Source organism: Leucoraja erinacea, chromosome 31 (assembly GCF_028641065.1).
Source record: "Leucoraja erinacea ecotype New England chromosome 31, Leri_hhj_1, whole genome shotgun sequence".
In the NCBI taxonomy this organism is placed as follows: Eukaryota; Metazoa; Chordata; class Chondrichthyes; order Rajiformes; family Rajidae; genus Leucoraja; species Leucoraja erinaceus.
The window spans coordinates 10,607,082-10,631,379 of NC_073407.1; the positions used below are offsets into that span (position 1 = coordinate 10,607,082).

At 40.4% G+C, this 24,298-nt stretch overlaps 2 protein-coding genes across 4 annotated transcripts in view; both read right to left on the reverse strand.

The window, feature by feature from the left end:
• Nucleotides 1-24,298, reverse strand: part of rpl28 (ribosomal protein L28) — an 87,800-nt gene that overhangs the window by 38,391 nt on the left and 25,111 nt on the right. The window lies entirely within an intron of this gene.
• Nucleotides 1-24,298, reverse strand: part of LOC129711899 (myomegalin-like) — a 102,339-nt gene that overhangs the window by 23,630 nt on the left and 54,411 nt on the right. For all 3 annotated transcript variants that reach the window (XM_055659901.1, XM_055659903.1, XM_055659900.1), the window contains 12 exons: nucleotides 23,557-23,709; nucleotides 19,797-19,912; nucleotides 19,539-19,676; nucleotides 18,915-19,007; nucleotides 15,032-15,411; nucleotides 12,451-12,859; nucleotides 11,153-11,378; nucleotides 9,418-9,534; nucleotides 8,186-8,882; nucleotides 6,406-6,638; nucleotides 3,566-3,626; nucleotides 989-1,126 (listed from right to left, as the gene is read on the reverse strand). In XM_055659901.1, the coding sequence (XP_055515876.1) occupies nucleotides 989-1,126; nucleotides 3,566-3,626; nucleotides 6,406-6,638; nucleotides 8,186-8,882; nucleotides 9,418-9,534; nucleotides 11,153-11,378; nucleotides 12,451-12,859; nucleotides 15,032-15,411; nucleotides 18,915-19,007; nucleotides 19,539-19,676; nucleotides 19,797-19,912; nucleotides 23,557-23,709 (2,761 nt within the window). The remainder of the gene's footprint in view (nucleotides 1-988; nucleotides 1,127-3,565; nucleotides 3,627-6,405; nucleotides 6,639-8,185; nucleotides 8,883-9,417; nucleotides 9,535-11,152; nucleotides 11,379-12,450; nucleotides 12,860-15,031; nucleotides 15,412-18,914; nucleotides 19,008-19,538; nucleotides 19,677-19,796; nucleotides 19,913-23,556; nucleotides 23,710-24,298) is intronic.

A 24,298-nucleotide genomic window follows, 5' to 3' on the forward strand; every position in this document is an offset into this window, starting at 1 on the left:
TACGCTGCACTCCCTCAATAGCAAGAATGTCCTTCCTCAAATTAGGGTACCAAAGCTGCATACAATATTCCAGGTGTGGTCTCACTAGGGCTCTATACAACTGCAGAAGGACCTCTTTGCTCCTATATTCGACTCTTCTTGTTATAAAGGCCAACTTAAACCTTGGTAAAACAGTCCACAGTGAAATAAATATCCCATGGCAAATGGGATCCATCTCCCAATTGCCAATGTCAATGAGTTTGAAAGTCACGAAATTTAGATTATACCTTTCAACTCTTATGATCAACTTCACCAATAATTTACCCTGCAGTTCACGACGTCTCCACTAGTTTTGAGGGCTAATTTATATAATCAATTTATGAGATATCGGAACTGCAGATGTTGGTATCTTGAGTAAAACACAAAATGTTGGAGTAACTCAGTAGGTCAGGTAGTATCCGTAGAAGGACGTTTCAGATTGGGACTAAAGACCAAAGAAAGGTCCCGACCTGAAATATCGATTGCCCGTTCCCTCCATAGATCTGGCCTGATCTCTTAAGTTACCCCAGCAGTTTGCGTTTTACTCGCTTGATTAAAAGACACAGCATGGAAACAGGCCCTTCAGCCAACTCCCTACACGTTAGGAGCAATTAACAGAAGCCAATTAACCTACAAACCTGCACGTCTTTAGCATGTGGGAGGAAACCAGAGCACCCAAAGGAAACCCACGTGGCCACAGGAGAATGTGCAAAGTCCACACAGATAGCACCCAGGCTCAGGATTGAACCCGGGTCTCTGGCACTGAGGCAGCAGCTATATCAGGTGCGCCACTATCTCTGTATTGCATCAGCAATGCTTGTACCAGTTATGAATTAGTTTATGAATCTCCAGTCGTCATACACTTAAATCCCCACTAAGAATATTCAGCAGTAAATATATTGGTGCCTAATGAATTGACTTAATAAAACACTGAATGTCCCCATGCCAACATGAAAGAGTTGAAACTTACTGTGCAAGCTGCTCTTTTGTTGCCTGTGACAAGGCCTGGTTCTCACGCAGAAGCTCACTCAGCCGCTTGTGCAGGTGCTTGCGCTCACTTTCCAGCTGCTTTCGTAGATAGAGAATCTCACACTGCAGGCTGCGAGGGCTGACCAGAGAAAAGGAGAAGAGAGATTTTCGGTAGAAGGGACTAAGTTTGGACAGCATGCTCATTTGCATTAAGTACACACTTAAGAACTTATTCTAGGAGCACCCAATGCACACATGAAGACATGGTGTGGAAGAGACTGGGCACGGCTCCTATAGATGGCCGAGAAATATCATCCCTCACACAATAAAGCAGTTCATTTTTAGATTGATTTTAAAGAGTAAAAAATTGAAGTTTTGATAGAATAGTACTAGTCGCGGCAGTAATTTTCAAAAGATTAGCTGAACACATTAGGCTGCTTCTCTGTACATCATCCAATATCCGTATCCTTGTAGTCAAAATTAATGAACCACTTATCTACAAATCACAGACTATTTGCCTTTTCTTCATATACTCCTCTGTGCACCAATGAATGGGGAATAACAAATATCTATTGCTTTGAGGATGGTCACTGTGCAGGAGCAGATCAGTGGTATCTTAAGGACAGTGGCACGGGATTAATAAATGCATTAGGATTAGAATGCAGCTCTTGGTTTTAGCTGGCTATTCCAGTTAATTACACATGCTTGAATGGCAGCAACCACCAACACGAACATCGCTTTTAAAAACTACCTACATTTCACTGAAAATAAATAGTCATCCTTTTTTCTCACGGTTTAATTTAACCACTAATCAACACAACGACAGAGTCAACTAAACGTACGTAACATAAAAACATTTGCATTATCCGTACTCCTTTCTTTCATTAGCAATAAATGAAGTGATTGAAACGTTATTTGCTGCAGGCTGATGAAATTAACATGTAGAATGCATGCCAATCTAATTTCACAGTACAACTGCTAAAGGTTTAATTTGAAGTAGTTTTTTTTTTAAAAATATTATATAATGCCGTCAAACTAGTTTAGTTATTTCAACAGAATTGTCTTCTTCCTTGAAACATGGACATATCAAAATGTTCTACCTAAACTTCTACCAAATGAGTGATCTCCCAGGCCACTTCAGGGGACAATCAACCTCATTCATGGGTCTGGAGTCACATATAGTCCAGACCGAGTAAAGACAGTATATACTCTTCCAAATATCATGTACTGGGCGCTTAAAAAACTCTCATGCTCACCATTACTGATACTAGAATTTTATTTTCAACTTCAATGACAGGAATCCGAATCCTTCAGCTCTTATAGTGAACATCGAAGACAAGTCTCAGGAATAATTGTCCAGTAATTTAATCAGTACTCAACAATACCATGAAAAGCAGACTCACGGCAATACGTGCTAGCCTCCTTTGATGAAGTATTTAAGGCATCACAAAAATTATGCAAGGTTTTTACCTACTGCTTTTCCCTGAAACTAATACGTGGGATGAGTGCTTGTCCAATTTCACAGTACGACTTATAAAGGTTTAATTTGAAGTAGAAACACAAGGTTTAAAAAAATATTATATAACATAAACTAGTTTAGTTATTACAAATAGATTTTCTTCATCTTAGAAACATGAACAAGCAAAGGAAGTTCTGTTAAGAAACACTTATCATATGTGATTCAAGATAGTGGATACAGAGTGTCTGTAAACAAATATTATGGATAAATTTGCTCATGTTGCAATTATCAATTTAGAGGGGGATTTGATTTCTGTGGAAAATGTCAAAGAAATTGGAAAAAATTATTTAATTGGAAGATACCAATGACTGTTGTACAGCGTCCAAACTGCTAACTATGATTTGTCTTGTAGATAGCTTTTATTAATTTATACGTAGTGCCCTCACAGAGTGGACACTCAAGGAACTGCAGATACTGGAATCTTGTGCAAAGCACAGTGCTGGAGGATCTCAGCAGGTCAGGCAGGATCTGTGGAAGGAAATGGACAGAAAACATTTTGGGTCAGGATCCCTCTTCCGGAAATGTCATCTGTCCATTTCCCTCCATAGATGCTGTCTGATCTGCTGAGATCTTCCAGCACTTTGTGTTTTGTAGAGCATTCAGAACTTCAGAGCATGGCTGTATGATTTGGGAGCTCCACTAGCAGAGGGAGCAGCCCGTCTCTCATCCTTGTATGCACCTATACCCAACAAAGAGATGGACAGCACAGTCCAATGTCAGAACATGGAGTTTATTTATTACATCCTTATAAATAGCATTTGCTTATGTAGCAACACCATTTGTCAAATCATCAATATGCAAATGATAATATAACATCCTATAAATCAGTCTTTAAATCAGTCATTTGCCAATTAAAATCAAACAGCCAGGATAAAGACAACAATTATGTGATATTGATCTTTAAAAGTAAATATTAATCTGCACAAGTGTGTCCTGTTTAAGTGAAAGCTGATAAGTGAACAATGCAGATTAACCCAGATAACATTTCAGACTGGCCTGTAATTAGCTGAATGAAGAGCACCAAATCGTGCTTTTTGAAGATCTACATCACGCATTTACCTTTGAGAGAAGTCAACGAGGGTGTTGTCTCCACAAACAGAAGATGCATCTCCGGAAATAACTATAAAATAGACAAAGAAGCTGAATTGTTTGTTTTCTGAACAATTTTTTAAAAGATAATAAAAATAAATGTATATTTTTTGTCCCACACAATTTAAAAGACCAGCCATTAAACAAATACCTTAGCTGTTCTATACATAGGTGAAATAAGCAAACAGAAAATGACATCATAAAATTGAGTATTTAAAAATTAAAATAAATAAAAATGAAAAAACATCTTTGACACTTTCCACCTGCTTTAATTCTTGCGTCAGGACATTTCAGATTGTTACATTGCACTTTTTTTAGATCACAGAGAGGACTTGCACAGTGATTCTCTTTCCAGTATTTATGAGTTCATCCATCATTAAGATTAATGTGCCAATTGTATGCTTTTTCTTTGAGGCTATTTGAAAACAGACTGCTTACCCTCCCTCCTAGGCACAGTTCAGTCAAGTATGAAATAACCTTAAGCATTAATGTCAATTCAAATAACTTAATTCCTTTCCCTAATGAGATTAACACCCTCGCAGTTAGCTACAGAACCACTATTATGAGAGCCTTAATTCACTTAACAGCTAGAAACAGGTCATCCACTAGAGATAAACTGGAAGAGCTATAATTTGCTTCACAACTTCATAAGGTGATTTTTCATTTTATCCCCCAAAATAAAAACAATACACTTGTATCTCAATAGATGAGATACAAGGATAGAATTTTCATGATGACGATATTGGTTTAGTACACAGCAAAATCTCTAGAAAGAAGAATGTACGGGGATTGCTGGTTGGTGCGGATTCGGCAGGCTGAAGAGCCGGTTTCCGCACTGTATCTCTAAACTATAGTACAAGCAGTGAGAACAGCTCCGGGGTTATGGTCCACGTTGGCAGGGCAGAATTTGTCATGCTAGGAAAGAGGTTAAAAAGACAACTAAAAGTAGTATTCTCAGGATTATTCATGAGGCCTCAGAGCTGTACAATCCAGGAACAGGCCCTTCAGCCCATCTTGCCCTCGCCAGCAACATTTGCATTCTGTCTAGACGCATTTGTTCACATTTGGCCCATATCCCTCTAAATTCATCCTATCTATATATCTATACCAATGTCTTTGGAAAGTCGTAGTTGTGTCCTCTGGCAGGTCATTTCTGATACGGATTACTTTCAGAGTGAAAATGCTGTCTCAGAGCTCCCTCTTAAATTGCTCCCCAATCACCTTAAGCCCATGCCCTCTAGTTTTAGATCTAGAATCAATTTGAGTCGACAAAAAATAGCAACGGGCAAATATAGATAAGAGCTAGTTAAAGCCCACAAAATAGTGGTTGTATTATTGGGCCAGGCATGAAAAGCATAATTCAGTAATCACGGCAGAAACTATAGCTTTTCACTGTAGCTGTGACAATAAATAAGTAAACTTAACTAAAGTTTAAGCTGGATAAATCAAATTTGCTTAAATAAATAGGTGGAAGGCGAGGTGATTTTCTGGATCAACAGATTAATAAACAAATTCAGTGAAAATGTTATTTTCGATCAAATTTCACATTTTCACTTTTGTTTTATGATGTCAGGTGAGATTGGTATGTCAGCCTTTATTATAAAAGAATTTAAAAAATAGAAGTAAGGAAGTCATTGCAATTATCTAGGGCCTCCTTGAGAAAGAAGCACCTCACACATTGGGTGTTTATGCCTGTAAAAAGTAAATATGCCTTGCAACTTGGGCATTATGTCTAGAGATGCACCACCATACCTTTCAAACATTTGCCCATTTAATCATTGCCAACTCTCCTCTGGTGGCTTCGTCGTTAAATTTGATTAGATTTTAAACTTTATTGTAGAGGTAATGCAACAAAGATTCACTAGATCAATGCCAGGCATGGTGGTGGGCCATGTAAAGAGAGACTGTGGATTGGGCTAGAGTGTAGGAGAATGGAAATTTCATTGAGGCTTGAACAAATTCTAAAAGGTCTTAAAAGGCTGGATGCAGAAATCACGCTTCCCCTGACAGAACTATTATTCCCAGTCACCATTTCAGAGTAAAAGGTAAGCAATTTAGGACAGAGATGAGAAGTCTCTTCATTCCAAATTCTCCATCTCTGAAGAATAGGTTAAAAAGAGACAACAGAGCTTTCGAGACAGGATTAGACAAAGGCTTAAGTGATAGGATGGCTTTAAGACATGGGTATTAGAGAGATGGAAATAAGTAGAGGGGTAAAGGCAGTGAAGTCCAGAGAAGTTACATGGTTGAGGTGGGTGCAATAACATTATTTAAAAATACATTTGGATAGGTACCTGGATAAAAAAAAAGGTTTAGAAGGATATGTGCAAAAAGGATTAACTTAGATAGGACATCTTGGTCGGCATGGATGAATTGGGCTGAAGGGCCTGTTTCTGTGCTGTATGATTCTATGTCGAGGTTTGATTCAAGGGATCTACATACAGGCTGTGCCACCATTTATGGGGTTGAGGAACGGGAGCTTCAGTACGGTTGCTCAGAAAGCGTGAGCTGGGGATGATTTTACATTTAAAAGAGTGGTAGACAGGACTGGATTTTTGGATAGAGATAAATGGGAAATATAGGCATTTATTGTTTGACAATAAATGGCTACTAGAGAATGCTGGTCCACAAAGTTATGTTCACAGCCTAATTATCTCAACGAGAGAAAAGCATCACTCTACACCTTGAGAGGAGGAAGTCAAAGTAGTAGGCAGGAAGCACATGGTAAATATAGAGGGAGGTAAGCACCACAAAATGTGATAATTATTTTGGCCATTTCTTTTTTTTCTTATTTTTGTCTGTTGACTTACCACCATCGAAATTGCTCTCTAGCTTTTCCACCATCTGTAAAGTCTGGTTCAGTTGATCGCGAAAGGCTTCCCCGACATAATAGTCAACGTCGCTGGCCTGCAGCAGCTCCTCAAAGGCCTTAATAAGATCCACAAGAGACTGGTGGTGCAAGCAGCAGATGTTGCGGTTTTCTTTGATTTGCTGTCGGAGGTGCGAGAGCTCCCTTGCTTGCGACTGTACCAGTGAATCATACCTTAGTACAAGCAGAAGGAAGTGTGTAATTTCCCCAAAATGCACAATGCAGTTGGTAAAGATTTAATACTGTACAACTTGCAATAGCTATATAAAACAAACTAAATATGTTTTCTTGCATATTGATGTTTTGTTGGTTGGAAATATTAAATGTTAAAGGAAAAAGAGACCCTCAGGAGCTGGATGGAGATACAAAATACTGCAGATGCTGGAATCTTGAGCATAAAAACAAAGTGCCAGAGGAACTCATAGTTAGGCCACAGCTGTGGAGGAAAATGAACAGATGATTTTCGTCATCTAACTCTTAACCTTTCTTCAGACTGAAGGAAGGTCCCGACCCAAAATGTCATCTGTCCATTTCTCTTCACATCTGCTGCCTGGCATGAGGAGTTCCTCCAGCACTTTGTTTTTGGGTCACAGTTCCAGCATCCACATTCTCCCGTGTCTCCATTTTACTATCCCTCATGAACTGGGTGTTGCTGCTTGACCTGCTGAATCTCAAGTTTGTCTTTCGCTGTGCAAATTATTTTGAAGGAGTCTGCACTTAATTTGAATACAGTTCCTTCATTTTGATTGCGTCTCCTCTCTCGATGTTACATGGAAACTGGATGAACAATGCACTAAACAATGCATTTGATCACAAATAAGGGTACATAAAAATTCTGTTCCATTCAGTTAGAAAAAATGAAAATTCAGCTCATGCACTCACAAAACATTGTTAAATATAAAACAGACCAAGATCTAATGTTAAATGGTCCTCTCAATATTTCTGGGTTTGCGCAAGATTCATGTTGTGAACAACTGACCCGTGTAACACTGGCAAGCTTCCACTATTACCAACCCTGGGATGCACTGAAGAAAGCAATTTACTACAGTGATCTGCTGGACTACCTATTAGGGCATTGAAAAGTCAAACATGCAGTGTAGATCTGCTGCCATGGGTAATGCCACATCAGGAGGGTGCGGCAAGCTCTCTTCTCTGAAGAGTACTGGCGAATAGGATGGAGATTTTCTATAGAAGGGGAAAAAAAGCCTTTGTGGTCACTTTGAGCCCAGCATACAAATCTTCCAATTTGCCACAGTGCGATGTGAATTTATTGCTTTTTATTCCCAGATTAGCGAGTTGATTGGACACTGTAAAAAATACACACACACAACAGTCTTAGAATCTGGGGGGGTTTGACATGAACACAGGAGAATAAAATCAGTGTAGGATTAGTGCAAATGTGTGATTGATGGCCATTACCGAAATGGCAGGCTGAACAGACTCTGTATGACTATCACTCTTTTGTAGACAAAAAAGGTGCATATCAATTAAAAATTATTTTCCAATCAATATATCCCACTCAGTTTTGATTTTATCACCAATCAATTTCTAATATAATAAATTAACAACCTAGAGTAAATACAATTTAAAAAAAAACTGCTTTTTAACCATCACAGGTAAAGTGCTGACAACAACTCCGTAACTGCCATACAACTAGTTCAATGTGCAGACCTCAAAAACAATTACAATCTCTACATTTACAATTAAATAGAGCCATTTACTTTTGGGCTGGCAACACTGGAGCCGGTTTGGTTTGAAGCTCATCATGAAGCTCCTCATTCCGTGCTTTCTCCTTCTGTAACTGATCTTCTAATTGTTCCACTTGTTCCTTTAACTTTTGTGCTAATTGTCCACCCTGGCAATAAACAGACATCAACCAGTCTCCTTTCTCATTCTGGTTTCCAAAGTCCACACTCGGTGATCTTGATGCACAATCAGAAAGACTGCCAACCTGCTGGCTGGTTTGAACAGCTAGATCTGTAGACTGTATGGAATGTCTTCTCTGACTGTAGGTGCTATCATTATCCTTTTGAAAAGCTTCCAGAGAGTGTCTTTCATATGAACCTCTGGTGGGAGCCTGGTGACTTTGATCCGAAAGAGTCAAATGATCACTGGACAGAGAATTCTTGCGTACACATGTCTGTAGGTGATGAATAATCTTGGTGTGCTTCCCAATTTGTTCCTTCAGTTCACCGATTTGAAGTTTGAGTTCACTTACATCATCGGTGTGTCCATAATCATCAAAAACATCAAGATTCTTCAAGCTGATTTTGGGCGAAATCAGACTTGGTGAACTTGGGTATGAAGTCGACGAATTTGTGTCCAGATTCTCCATGGAGAAAAAGCGGCGATTTAGTTTAAGCAGGGCAGGAACGGCCGAGTCACTGTAGCAAGGGCCTGGTAAATGGTGGGCTGTGTCTGCAGCAAAATATTCCAGCATAAATACACAGTTAGTCATTGCAGTTTTATTCTTGGATTTTTAAACCGGAATCTAATGTCACTCTTTCCTGTTCCATGCAAAAGCTACCAAAAATTTCCCAAAACTTGAAACACGAGCACAAAGTAATAAAAGCAAAAGGCAAACTCAGCTAAATAAAACAAAAAATGAATTAAAAACGGACAGAGTTTGCTGTGCTCATTTATTATTTTCAAGCTGGGTAAGTACGAATTGTTATGGCCATGGGATGCAACTGATAGTCTATTCACTCACTCACAGTAGCAACCAGGTCAACACAAGTACTTGTAATCTAGAAATAAATCAGGGGTTTAACCTCTTAGTTGCTTGTTAGTCCAACAATTTATCAAATTTGAGACTTTAAATTGTAAATAATTAATAAGCACAACATTTTAGCAGTGAAAGGAGGTGACAGTTAACAGCATGCAGGTCTATGGAAGATAAAGCTGTCCTTTCCCTCATGCCTCCTGTGCATCACTCAGGGGTCACAAGATCTACCTGGACTACTGTTCTCATCCCCGTCCACACCATTTTCACTTTTTCCACAGGTTTCATAACCAAGGTCCTGCAAGTCCACTTGGACCTCTTTATCATCTTGTTTCAAAGATGATGCAGCTACAGAAAAATAAAGGACAAAAGCAAAGTCGTAACGAAGCAGCACAAAACAAAACATCGAAGATCTTTTTTGTAAGTTCATAATTCCAGAAGCAAGCCTTAAAAAACAAACAGGAACCAAACAACATATAAAGAGCATAATTTCATTATTGTACACATTGTTCAACAAAAATACATCAGCAAATAAAGCAAATGTTTCATCAATCTGGTATCTCTGCTTAAGACGAGCAGGGAAAGATTTAAGAGGGACCTCAGGGATAACTTCTCTCGCTAAGTTTCTCTCCGTTTCCAGAATGAGCTGCTAGAGGAACCTATAGAAGCAGATTAACTTATAACTCTTGGACAGATATATAGATAGGAAGGGTTTTGAGGGTGTAGTCCAAATGCAAGCAAATGGGACGTGCCCAGTTTGCCAACTTGGTCACCAAAGGGTGGGCCAAAGGGCCTGCTTCCATGCTGTTTTGACTATGATATGGAGGGGAACGGAGGGGAGGAGAAGGCAGGGGTAAATATTGTGTTGCACATTGGAGTAAACCACCTCCACTCATCTGCTATATTCATCTACTGACTACTACTGCTGATGTTTTTGCAGCAGCTGAGAATGAGTCGTATGCATAAACATTCAGAGCGGTGGTGTAGACCCAAAACAGCAGTGTTGGGAGATCTTTGCTAAGCAAAATCTTACAGGTACCCAACAAACTCAGGGACTGCACCCACCCCTTGCTTTCCATTTCATCTAATCCTGCTCTGAAAATCAAAATAGTATTCTCCATTTTCAAAATAATCAGCAACATACAAAATAAAATTCACCATAGCTTGCCAGACAAAAAACAATGAACAAAGCATTTAGAAACAAATCTAAAGATGTCTTACTTTTGGAAATTATAGGTCCTATTTTAAATTCAGATTTCCTTTTGGCCCATAGCATGATTAATTGCTGGATGTGACCAAAATACATTTCAACAAAAAGTGGAGAACGGCTGTGCCAGTTAATAACTGAATAGTATATTTGAGTATTAAAAATAAAACATTGATAACGTTGACAAGAGATTTTTTTTATACTTCAGTTCCTGACCAGGATCGATGGTGATGTTCAAGATGTCCTTTGTTTCATTCTTGTGCCATCAGCAACACTGGAAAACTTAACTCACATTAAATGTCCAAAATAAACAAAAAACATCACTAATTTGAATTCTCCATTATAAATAAAAAAGTTTGCCAAATAGAACCTGCAGTCAGTGGAAATTTCAACCTGACCATCTCAGGAACAAGACAATTACAACTTCTAAAAGACATCTCAATAGATAGATACTTGGATATCAAGATTTAAGGGCCTACTTCCATGCTGTATAGCTCTATGACTGTTACACTGTTGCCACTTGAGGCAGAGACAAATACTATCTTGGAATGTGCTTGTTCATGATTACAAAGCCTCACTTGTAGAAATAAAAAGGGATATCAAAAATACAGCTAGAACAAAAAAAGTTCAAAATATAAAATTTGATTAAATAAGTTCTGTTATATAGCTGCAAAGGAAAGAGGTTATCCTATAAACTGTCCATCATTCTAAAATGCTGAACAATGTTATTGAACAACCAAATACTATTTAATTGCTTACCATGGATAGGAGTACAATGAGGCCTTGACTTCTCTGCCTGGCTGCCGAGTGTTGTCTCAACAGCACAGAGCTTACTCTGCAATTGTTTCTCGTCCTTCAATGCTGCCCTCAACTGATCAACTTGGTGATGGTCAGTCTGGAAATCTTGGCCAGAGGTGGCAGTGTTAACACCATTTATCGTCCTTGGCCGTTTTAGTGGGACAGGGATACGAGACCTTACAGCAATCTGAATAAGATAAATGCAATAAGATTACAAGGGGAAAACAATATTTTAGAACATTAGAAAAGTGTGGAACGATTCAGGAGGTCAGGCATATTGCGGGAAGAGAGACAGCTCAATTACCTTACATCATAACTGGAAAGTGAAGGGGAAAAAACGCATTTTTACTTGGGATGGGGAAAGTAACGGAGATAGGAAAGGGTCAAAGGCTAAGACTGACGAGGTGACACAAACGTTGATGTCAACTGCGATTGAAGATGAAAAAAAATGCCACATGGAGAAGAGTGGTTGGTAGAGACGCGAGCAAATCAGAGTTACAGAGAGAACAGCTTCTGTGGAATGCAGAAAAGGGTGAGGGGGAATTACATTTTGTTGGTATTTTTCAACTGGTAGCTGTACACCTTTCAATACTGAAATCAACATTGAATTGCTGCTACAGTCCAATTTATTAGACTCACTAATAAACCTCCAAAGATGAATGCTCAAAGTCACATTCCATGGAGCAAATGATCAAGTTACAATTGCTGAATTCCAAGCTCCACGGAGATGAGCATCCCATAGATTGAAAGAAACATTATTCCTCAAAGGGGAAGATGCAGAGGTTGCTTGGCAATCACCCATTAACAAAGATCAACGTAGATAATAAGCTGCCTCGGTGACTCTCAATTGAGTGCAGATTCTGACACCACATTCTAGGCCAAGGAGTGCTCAATTATAGATGAAGCATTTTCTGATCAGCATTAGGTACCTCACTGATGAATTGTGCAACAGAATTAGAGGTGAAGATAAACTATTTGGTACAAACTAAAACAAAACTGTTTGCTAAAATGCACAAAAGTACATTAAAAAAAAAAAGAAATACTTGTCAATTGTTCCAAAAACATTGACTTGCTTTTCCTCATGGTGTGCTTAGCCAAACAACCAGCACATCAGGTATTGAGGTGTTTCAGAATGGAGTCTGCCGATGGGTTCATATGGTGGAAGGCACTTAAAACGGCTCAGTTAAAAAAAATAACAGGAATTTACAAACCATAATACTACCCACCAGAATTGCAGATGTAACAGACCAATCAGATACCTGCTCGCTGCTCTTTGTCTTTTGGTTTCTAAATTCCAAAGTTTGTGACTGTGGTAACTTCGATTCTTGGAGCCCTTCATCCTCAGTTGCCTTCAGTTCCTTTGCATGGTTTTGATTGGCGGCTTCTAGATCCTCCTTCAAGTGCTCGATTTTCTTTGCCATGCTTACGATCAAATCAGGATTGAAACTTGTAGCCTCACCAGAAAAGTTAAGCGCTATCTGCTGCTTAAGGACGTCCTGCACCTTTCTCTGTTTCTTCAATTTGATTTTTAACCTCAAAACAGTTTTCCTTAGGCTATCTTTGCTTTCATCATCCATTTCCTCATCTTCATTCTCAGTTATTGACAAATTCTCCCCGAGCTGATCTCGCAGTTGTGTTACCTCTGCTCTCAATCTTATAATTTCATTTCTGCAATTTTTATAAAATTAATCTGTTAATTGATGATACAATAATATAAGGAATAATTAAATATTAGGAAATAAAACAATATATACAGTGTGTTTAAATTTTAAACGATAAGCATAGAATCACCAATAGATGTTAAAACATTTGTTACAAAAATACAATACTGACCTACTCACTGATGCCAAGAATTACTTGCGAATAAAGGAGAAATTTATCTAAAAATTGCCGGTAAAGGTACAGAAGTGTAATCACCTCTTGTACACTTAGTTGCCTTGACAAAGGTGGAACATGAACATGCAGGAGTGGAGGGAAATGGATTACTTGCAGGCAGATGTGTGCCACCTTCTGCAGAGACTGTTCCCTTCGCAACTCCCCGACACCCAAACCACCCTCTCCCCAGGTACCTTCCCCTGCAACCGCAGGAGATACAATACCTGTCCCTATACCTCCACCCCATCAGTCCTTTCAGGTTAGGCAGAGGTTCAATTGCACCTCCTCCAACCACATCTGCTGTATCCGTTGTTGAATATATGGACTCGTACATCGGCGAGACCAAAGGTAGACTGGGCAATCGCTTCGCTGAACATCTTTGCTCAGTCCACCTGGACCTACCCGATCTCACAGTTGGCAAATACATAAATTCACTTACGGGGATTGGGGGAAACTTTTTTTAATCTCTTACCTCGACGGAGATGCAAATTTTTTTCCATATCGTATATCCGTCTGCACTGCGGCCTAACATTGAGGAGCCGGCGACCTTTGTTGGGGACCGACTTTGGGACCTCCAACCTGGGAGCCTGCAGGGCTTAACATCACGGAGCCGCCGATCCCTGTCGGGGATCGACTTTGGAGCTCGAACCACAGAGGAGCCAGGGGACTTTAACATCGTGAAGCTCAGGGTCCCTTGTTAGTGACAGACTTCGGGAGCTCCAAGCCGCGGGAGCTTCGACCGCCCCGATCACAGGGACTTTGATCGCCAGCTGCGGGAGATTCGATCGCCCAGACTGCCCCGACCGTGGGAGAATAAAGCGGAAGATTAGACTTTATTGTCTTCCATCACAGTGAGGAATGTGGGGAATCCGCTGTGGTGGATGTTTATGTTAACTTTCATGTAGTTGTGCCTTGTTGCTTTTTTTTAGTATAGCTGCATGGTAATTCGAGTTTCACTGTACCATAATTGGTACACGTGACAATAAACATACCGTTGAACCTTTGATTCACAAATAGAGTCATAGTGTGGAAACAGGCCCTTCACCCCAAGTTGCTCACACCGGTCAACATGTCCCAGCCACACTAGTCCCACCTGCCTGCGTATGGTCCATATCCCACCAAACCTGTCCTATCCATGTACCTGTCTAACCGCTTCTTAAACATTGGGATAGTTCCAGCCTCAACCACCTCCTCTGGCAGCTTGTTTCATATACTCACCACCCTTTGTTTGAAAAAGTTATCCTTCAGATTCATATTAAATCTTTTCTCCTTCACCATAAACTTACGTCATCGATTCACCTACTCTAGGCAAGGGACTATGTACATACACCCAACCTATCCCTCTCATGGTTTTATACACCTCTATAAGATCACCCCTCATCTTCCTGCGCTCCATGTAAAAGAATCCCAGCCTACTCAACCTTTCCCTATAGCTCAGACCCTCTAGTCCTGGCAACATCCTCGTAAATCTTCTCTGTACCCTTTTCAGCTTGACACCATCTTTCCTATAATATGATGCACAGAATTGAACGCAATACTCTAAATGAAGGTCTCACCAAAGTCTTATACAACTGCAACATGACCTCTCAAAATTCTCCCTTTCCATTTCAACTTCAGGCAGCAAAAGAAAAAGATGTCAATCCAGAGAAAACATGCTTAGAATCAACTAGATTTAAAATTCAGCCAAGAAGTAACAGGGAACAGAGGGAAAGTCCGTTAAGCCAGAATTGAATGAATGCTTAGGTCTGAAACCAAATTATAGCACAGGTGGTTATTATTTGATTCAATGATCATGACGGTACTCGAAAGATCAACCCAGTTAACACCACTTTCCTATTCTTGCTCCATACACTTGTGTTTCCCAAATGCTACTTTGAAGAACAGTTGTTTTTAAAAGAACCCACATACAGATGGTTAATATTTACACAAAAATGAAGCTAATGTTGAGATATTCATGGCACCTACCCAAGCTCAGCCACTGATGATACACCATTCTCCTCCATCAACGACCTCATTGAGACAACTTCGTCTTCCACTTCATGATCTTTTTTCTCCATTTCATGCAACTGGCATTCAGTTATGTCCAAGTGAGCCTTCGCTTCTTGCAGCTGTCTACATTTTTCTTGCAATTCATAATTAATCTCGTTCAAATCATTCAATAACTTTGTAGAATCTGAACTATTTCTATAAGCAGCAAAGTCACTGGATAATAAAGGGGAACCCAGCTTCCAGTTTCCCTCAGTGGTTGTTCTCAGACCACAGGGTGTAGGTTGCCACGCTGGCACAGTCTCAGCTGGCTCAACTTCTGGGACCGTCTGCGTCCATTTGTCATCTTTGGACAAGCCCTGCATTTTGCCAAATAAAATGAGCACACTATGAGGAAACAGTTTAGTAGCTGTAGAAATAATGTAGCCCAATACTGCTGACATTAGATCACAGGTTCAAAAGGGCAGGAGTATAATATTGCAAGTATCACAGAGGCTATCACTCTTGAGAAAGTACTGTCCTCATGGTGTTGACGAATGGGAGTGGTGAAGGTTCAATTGCACATAATTGTTGGTTACACGAGAAAATAGCGTCCAACTGCAACTCCGATCAGTTTCCCCCCAGAAAGAAAATGGGGCTGGTGATGATAGAAATACTACAAGGGAATCTATATCCTAACTTATGTTTCAACAAATAATTCACATATACTAAACAATTTCCTTTGGAACATGCAATTTAAGGATGGCACAGTGGAGCAGCTGGTAGAATTGCTGCCTCACAATGCCAGACCCTGCTTTGAACCTGACTTTGGTGCTGTCTCTGAGGTTTGCACATTCTCCCTGTGACCTTCCACATACTAAAGGCGTATGGGTTTATAGATTAATTGGTCATTGAATATTGCCCCAAATGTATGGTTTGAGTGGTAGCAAAAGTGGTTAACATAGAACAAGTGTGAACAGGTGATTGGCTCGGACTCAGTCGGCCAAAGGACCGATTTCCATGCTACATCTCTAAACTAAACCTTTAATGTGCACCTTAGTTTCAAACAATAAAAGACAAAGTAAAATTATGATGTACAGCTACACAAACCATTGATAGGCTTGGCCTGTTCATTGCTTACTTGATGAAGTGGAAAAACATTACTCGTGCTTATTGATATACAGTGGCGTAGAGGAACAAAGGGACCTTGGTGTGATTGTTCAGAAGTCTTAAAAGGTAGGAAGTCATTAAGGTAGTTAAAAAGGCACACATGCTATATTTAATAAAAAAGACAGAAGAGTATATACACAGGGTGTGTTGCAACCACACCAGCTAAGCCACAGCTTCAACACCTCTACAATTCTAGTCACATTATAAGGAAAACGTACTTGTACTGGAGGGTGCAGGGGAGATCAAGGATATTGCTGGAACAGGAAAATCTTAAACCATGAGGCAAGATTGGATTGGGTTTTTTAATTTTATTTTATAAATAGGAAGAGGCAGACATGGAGAGATTTGCATGAAATATGAGGGGTCAAGACTGACTAAGAAAGAAGCCACAAGTTTGCAGATGCTGGAATGTTGAGCAAAACGCAGTGCTGGAGGAACTCAGCGGATCAGGTAACATTTGGGAGGAAATGGACAGGTGATAATTTGGGTATGGATCATTCTTCAGATTGATGCGGGTCCGACATAAAAGTCACCTGTCCATTTCCTTCCAGTTGCTGCTTGACCGCTGAGTTCCTCCAGTGCTGTGTTTTAAGAAAGGAGCCATCTGATTCAGCAAAAGAAAAACAAGTAGAAAATATCCTAAAGTTATTAGTGGAAGAAATGAAGAGAGCATCAAGAAAATAGTATGGAATTTACAGTCTGAAAATGTGGGTGAAGCGCAATCCTTCACCACACCACAGTAATACTTGGATATACAGTGGATTCAGAAAGTATTCAGACCCCTTCACTTTTTCCACATTTTGTTACGTTACAGCCTTATTCTAAAATGGATTAAATTCATTTTTTTAAATCAGCAATCTACACACAATAGCCCACAATAAAAAAGTGATAACAGGTGTTTAGAAATTTTTGCTAAATAATTAAAAATAAATAACTGAAATATCACATTTACATAAGTATTCAGACCCTTTACTCAGTACTTTATTGAGGCACCTTTGGCAGTGATTACAACCTCAAGTCTTCTAGGGTATCACGCTACAAGCTTGGCACACCTGTATTTGGGTAATTTATCCTATTCTTCTCTGCAGATCCTCTCAAGCTCTGTCAGGTTGGATGGGGAGTGTCGATGCACAGCTATTTTCAGATCCCTCCAGAGATGTTCGATCGGGTTCAAGTCCGGGCTCTGGCCGGGCCACTTACGGACATTCACAGACTTGTCACAAAGCCACTATTGCGTTCTCTTGGACGCGAGTTTTAGGTCGTTGTCCTGTTGGAAGGTGAACGTCTGCCCCAGTCCGAGGTCCTGGACGCTCTGGAGCAGGTTTTCATCAAGGATCTCTCTATACTTTGCACCGTTCATCTTTACCTCGATCCTGACTGGTCTCCCAGTTCCTACCGCTGAAAAACATCCCTACAGCATGATGCTGCCACCACAATGCTTCACCGTAGATATGGTATTGGCCAGGTGATGAGCGGTGCCTGGTTTCCTCCAGACGTGACACTTGGTATTCAGGCCAAAGAGTTCAATCTTGGTTTCATCAGGCCAGGGAATCTTATTTAGGTGCCTTTTGGCAAACTCCAAGTGGGCTGTCATGTGCCTTTAACTGAGGAGTGGCTTCTGTCTGGCCACTCTACAATAAAGGTCTGATTGGTGGAGTGCTGCAGATATAGTTGTCCTTCTGGAAGTTTCTCCCATCTCCACAGGGGAACTCTGGAGCTCTGTCAGAGTGACCATCGAGTTCTTGGTCACCTCCCTGAATATGTTAGTAAGTCTCTATCCTAAGGCCCTTCTCCCCCGATTGCTCAGTTTGGCCAGGCTCTATGAAGAGTCCTGGTGGTTTCAAAGTTCTATTTAAGAATGACGGAGGCCACTGTGCTCTTCGGGACTTGCAATGCTCCAAAAAATGTTTTCCCCAGATCTGTGTCTCAACACAATCCTGTCTCGGAGGTCTACAGCCAATTCCTTCGTCTTCATGGCTTGTTTTTTGCTCTGACATGCACCGTCAATGGTGGGACCTTATATAGACAGGTGTGTGCCTTTCCAAATCATGTACAATCAATTTAATTTACCACTTGTACACTCCTATCAAGTTGTAGAACCATCTCAAGGATAATCAATGGAAACACGATGCACTAAAGCTCAATTTTGAGAGTCACAGCAAAGGGTCTGAATACTTACGTAAATGTGATATTTCAGTTATTTATTTTTAATTATTTTGCAATAATTACTAAACACCTGTTTTCGCTTTTATATTATGAGTTATTGTGCGTAGATTGATGACTGTAACCAATTTTAGAATAAGGCTTTAATGTAACAAAATGTGGAAAAAGTGACGGGGTCTGAATACTTTCTCAATGCACTGTAGATTTAGTACTGGAAGCTAAGGTCCAGCTCGGTTTTGTTTTTGATAGGCTTGGGCATGATGAACTCCTTTCAGTACAAAATTTCTATGATCGTATGAAAGCCCAAATTCAAATACACCCACATTGGAATAGCCTAAGTAAAATGGGCAAAGCCAGAAATCTTTAGAGTCAAGAGAGAATCAAGAGTGTTTAATTGTCATAAGTGCTGAAAACAGAACAATGCAATTCTTACTTGCGGCAGTCTGGAAACAGTACTCATAGATAACATAATAAACCTTAAAGAGTTCAATAAATTACAAAAAAGTGCAAATAACCTAGTGCATTTCTCAATGAGAAAAAAATGCCCTACCAAATTGCGTTCCTGAAACTGGCCATGGTTTTGTGACAGCTCCTGAAGGTCTCCATTTATTTTTGTTGATTCTTCCAGCCTTTGATGAAGAAGCTATGAGACATGCAGTGGGATGAGACAAAAGAATGAAGTTTGAAGGGAAGAAAATGGATGTAAACAATAGCATATATAACTGAAGTATAAAAGAAAGCATGTCTTGGATGCAAAATGGATTCCAGAAGACCTGGAACAAAAAGTAACGAACAGATTTTTCAAGTCTTAAATCAAACATTCCAAGAAGTCACTTAACACCCAAACAATTTTAAGTTAATAAAGAAGATAAACTTGTCCTATGTATCACTACACAACAGGAATTCATGCCCAAGTTTACATGAAGTACATAATATACTCTTACATTAAAACACATAATAGTAACAATTCAATTTAAGAAAATATACTATTTCTTAGAATTCACACTTATCCATATCACAAGGATGCATTTTTTCTCTATCCAAGTCGAACTGAATTCTGAACCAAAATATTTTGTACCACTTCAGCAGTTGTGTGTACAACATTGGAAGCAAAATACTTTTAGCAGCAGAAAAATGTGAGACATGCAAAGTAATTACAGAGTTGTTTCTTTACCTGTGCAGGCACTGATGGGAAGTATATTTTTCTTTCACTGTTAGGGCTGAGAATAAAACGCTCTGACGTACTAATTCTATCTGGCAACTCTTGGTCGTTGGTTTGCAATGCTTTCAAGGTCTTCAGCAGTTCGATAACCTGGATTTTTATAGGAGGATAAATAGGAAACTATCTTCTATTTGTGTTGTGTGTAAAATGTAATTAGAAAACACAAGATCTGCAGAATGAGGCAATTAAATCATATTCAGAAAGGTTCACCTTTTGTCGGAGCTCTGGCAGAGAAAGATTTACTATTTCCTGCTCCAAATCATCAAATTGGCCCAGGCAGATGCTGAGATACGAGGTCTGGTCTCCATAGCTTGTAAAAGTGTTACCTAGAATGCAACAACGTAAAGAAGTTACAAGAGGTGAATTGTATCCGTGCACCTGATCTGTCATTTTGTAAAATCAGTCATCCTTTTTACTCAGAGTAACTTTCCTGCACTAACCCCATTTCCCTTAACATCCAAAAATATAATCGATCTGGACCATGATTACATCCAGCGAGTGAGAATCAACACCACCTTGGGATTCATCTCTCGAATTAAGAAATTTCTTGTTCTGAATGGCTAACCTCTTAGGTTGATGGTGACATATAGTACTAGATAACCCAGCCAGGGAAACATCAACTCTGTATCTATCCCATCAGGCCGATATTTAGCACAATTCAAAGAGACATGTAGTGAAGAAGTGTCTCAACCCAAAATATCACCTATCCATGTTCTCCCGGGATACTGCCTGACCTGCTGAGTTACATCAGCATAAAAGAGACACGTCATTGTTTCTAAACCCAAGACTGTAAAAGCCCACTCTGCTTTATCTTCATCTCATGACTAATTTTCCATTCAATTAAGTAATATTATGCAACTTAATTGCACTCATTCCAAGCATATCTTTCTGGAGGATTGGCAGATCAAATCAAAGATAACTGGAGCAGTTTTTATTTTTGTGCTTAAATCCTCTTGCAATAAAGGCCAACATACGTCCTAATTGTTTGATTGATTCAATATGCACATTAGCTTTCAGCGATTCTTTCCAAGAATACTCAAGTCCCTCTGAGCACCAAAAAACAAACTACTGGACAATCTTAGCGGGCCCAGTAGCATCTGTGGAGGGAATGGAGAGACTACATTTTGGGTGAGGACCCTTCATCAGTCTGAAGGGACTGGAGTGTGGGATGAGGGGTGACTTGTAGAGGTTTTTTAAATCATGAGCGACACACAAAAAGAATAGCCATAGTCTTTGCCACGGAGTAGGGGAGTTGAAAACTAGAGGGCATAGGTTTGCATGGGGTGAAAGATTTAAAAAGGGCCAACATTTTCTACACAAAGGGTGGTGTGTTTATAGAACAAGGTACCATTGAAATGGTAGAGGCGGGTACAATTCTAATATTTAAAAAACACTTGGTCAGGGAAAGTAAAGTTTTGGAGGGATTTGGGCCAGGTGCAGGAGTGTGGGACTAGCTCGGTTAGGCAACTTAGTCAGCATAGACGAGTTGGATTGAAGGGACCTTTTCCATGCTGTGTAATTTTATGAATCAAAGATAGCTCTCAGTTCCGTGATTGAACAACTTATGTTCATTGCCCTGCAATTGTTTACCTTTGTAACATGCCCAAAGTCGATCTCCCTAGCCCTAAACTCATCTCTAGAACACCTAGACATTAGTCTACATTAGACTTCTATTTATCGACTTCAACACCATAATCCCATCCAAACTCATCTCCATACTCAAGACCTAGGAATCAGCTCTCCCTCTGCCACTGGATCCTCAACTTCATGACCCACAGGCCTGAATCAATGAGGTTAGGTAACAACACCCCCTCCACAATAACTCTCAACGCCAATGCCCACTAACTTGCGTTCTCTGTCCCCTATTTTATTCCCTTCACACTACACGGCCAAATTCAGCTCCAATTCCATCGACAAATTTGTAAACAATACCACTGTGGTGGGCAGGATCATGAACAATGACGAGACAGAGTACAGGAAGGAGATAAAGAACATAGTGACACGGTGCCAAGACAATAACCTCTCCCTCAATGTCAGCAAGACAAAGTAGATAACTATTTACTTCAGGAAGTAGGGTAGAGTACATGCACCAATCACAAAATTGTTGAGAGCTTCAAATTCCAAGGAATTAATGCTACCAATGATGTCATGGACAAACGTCTGGGACCTTCCATAAGCTAGGGTACAACTTGATTCACCCCAACCCATTGGACTTTGTCTAAGGAATTGGTGCGCTACAATGCTGAGAATTATATTCTTCACTATGTATCTTCCCCTTTGCTCTATCTATTGTACTTGAGTTGGAGCTGATTGTGTCTATGTATGTTCTATCTGATCTGGGTAGAATGCAAAGCCAAGCCTTTCACTGTACTTCAGAACATGCAACAATATAAACCTAAACCTAATTGTGCTTTATGTCACCAAACCCAGTGAACTCTATCAGAGATAACACAAGTAGCACAGCCAGGAGAGCTGTTGCTTCACATCTACAGCAACCTGTGCAATCCAGAACTGTCCACCAGAGTTTACACATTGTTCCTGGATGATCCCGTTTTGTCCCACATCTCAAAGACATGAGTTGACAGGTTGATTGCCCACTAAAATGTCCCTATTGTGCAAATAGGTGATAGAATTTAAGGGGAGTTGAGGGGACAACGGGGAGAATAAGATTAATGCAAGTACGTGCTGGATAGCACAGAGTTTGCGGACTAAAGGGCCTTCTTCCATCCTGTAGTTTTTTGATAAAATGCTTAAAAAACTTGCATATCAATGATAATTGTAAAGCAAGGTTTCAACTTTTGAACTGCACACCAGAGCCATAAAGAAATATGTACTGCATGTTGATTTTGTTTCCCAAAGACTATCTATCTTGAGCAACTCAGCGGGTAAGGCAGCATCTATGGAGCGAAGGAATGGGTGATGTTTCGATTCGAGACTGTGATATCCAGCACAGACTGAAGAAGGGTGTTGTACTTCCGGTGGCGCTAGTACCAGCTGCCTCCACCTTCTGTTGAAGTGTGTTTTTTATTTTTTTAATGTTTTGATGTGGGGGAAGAGGGTATGGTAAGGGGGATATCGTCCTTCAGTCTCTTCCTGGAGAGGATGCGACTATTATTCGAGTCGCGTCCTCGCCCCCCCCGCGGCCTACCTACTGGATTGGCACGGCCTTTCCTGCCTGGCCCAACTAGAGCTCCAGCAGCGACGGGACAGCGCCGATACATCGCGGGGCTGGCGATGCCTTACCGGGGATCGCCGTCTGGAGCCCGGAATACTGGGCCTGCGGCACCGACATCCTGGAGCTGTGGTTCGCGGAGCTCCCAACGCAGGCGGCGCTGACAAACATTGTGGGGTCCTGCGACTCTGCCCGGCTCGGCCTGCGGACTCGGGAGCTGCGGACTCCGGTGGGAGGCGGCTGATCGGGAGCTCTGGGCCGCTGAGGAGGATTTTCACCGTCGGGGTTTGGCGTCGGCGTTCCATCAGCGCGGCGAGAGGGCCTGAGCATCGGGCCGCCCGGGGTGGCGACTGCGGGTGCTCGGAAGGCCCCGACCACGGGTGAACATCTGGGAAGATCGGAGGGGAGGCTGGCTGGACTATGGTGCCTTCCTCACCTTGGTGCCATTGTGTTATGTTGTGTCGTGGACTTTCTGTGCTTGTGCTTTTTTTTAAAAATTCTATTTTTAATATGTTTTATGTTTTATTATTTATTTATTTTTATGATACTGACTGTAAAGGGAAATTCATTTTGTTGTCTCTAATTGAGACAATGACAATAAATTTGAATATAATACAATACAAAGGATCTCAACCCGAAACGTCACCCATTTCTTCGCTCCATTGATGCTGCCTCACCCACTGAGTTTCTCCAGCTTTTTGCCTCCCTTCAATTTTTCCAGCATCTGCAGTTCTTTCATAAACATCTATCTTGAGCAAATTAATTAGCCATGACAGAGAGGGGAAGGCAATGGTATACCCGAATCATTGGCTGCACCCACTCCACCAGCTCTAGCTTGCATCTGTCCAAGTCGTGATTGCAGAGAAACATTCCAGCGTTGGGCATCTTCTAACTGGTGCCTCAGAGACTCGATCTCACCAAAGTCAACCACATCTACTTTGGAAATCGTATCTGGGGGACAAAGTTTGAAATAATCAAATCAATGTTTACAGCTCAATTAATGCCAGATGACTCTTACAAAAGTAAAAAGCAACTGTTCCTATTTTTCCAAGTGGTTTAGTGTTCTCTTCAAACTACAACTAATTAGTGTATTTCATTCCTCAAACAATATAAGTGTGAATACTATTGTATCAGAGCCAATGCAAAATAAGTCATTAAAATGATCCCAAATGTTAAAAGGAGAATGTTCCCGATTCATATAAGGAGGCAGAAAGGCAACTAAGTGAGGTAGATAAGACAATGAACAGGAGGAAAAAAGCAGAACCAAAAATAAATTGAAGGAACAGAATAAAGCTTCATGGATTATGAATGGAATAGAACCACATCAGTAACTACACCTTCACACGTGATAAATACATGGAACAGAGGTTGAAAAAGATAAGGTCAAGGAATAGGAGTAGAATTAGGCCATTTGGCCCATCAAGACTATTCCGCCATTCAATTATGGCTGATCTATCACTCCTAACCTCATTCTCCTGCCTTCTCCCCATAAACTCTGACACTAACTCTGTACTAATCAAGAATCTATCTAACTCTGCTT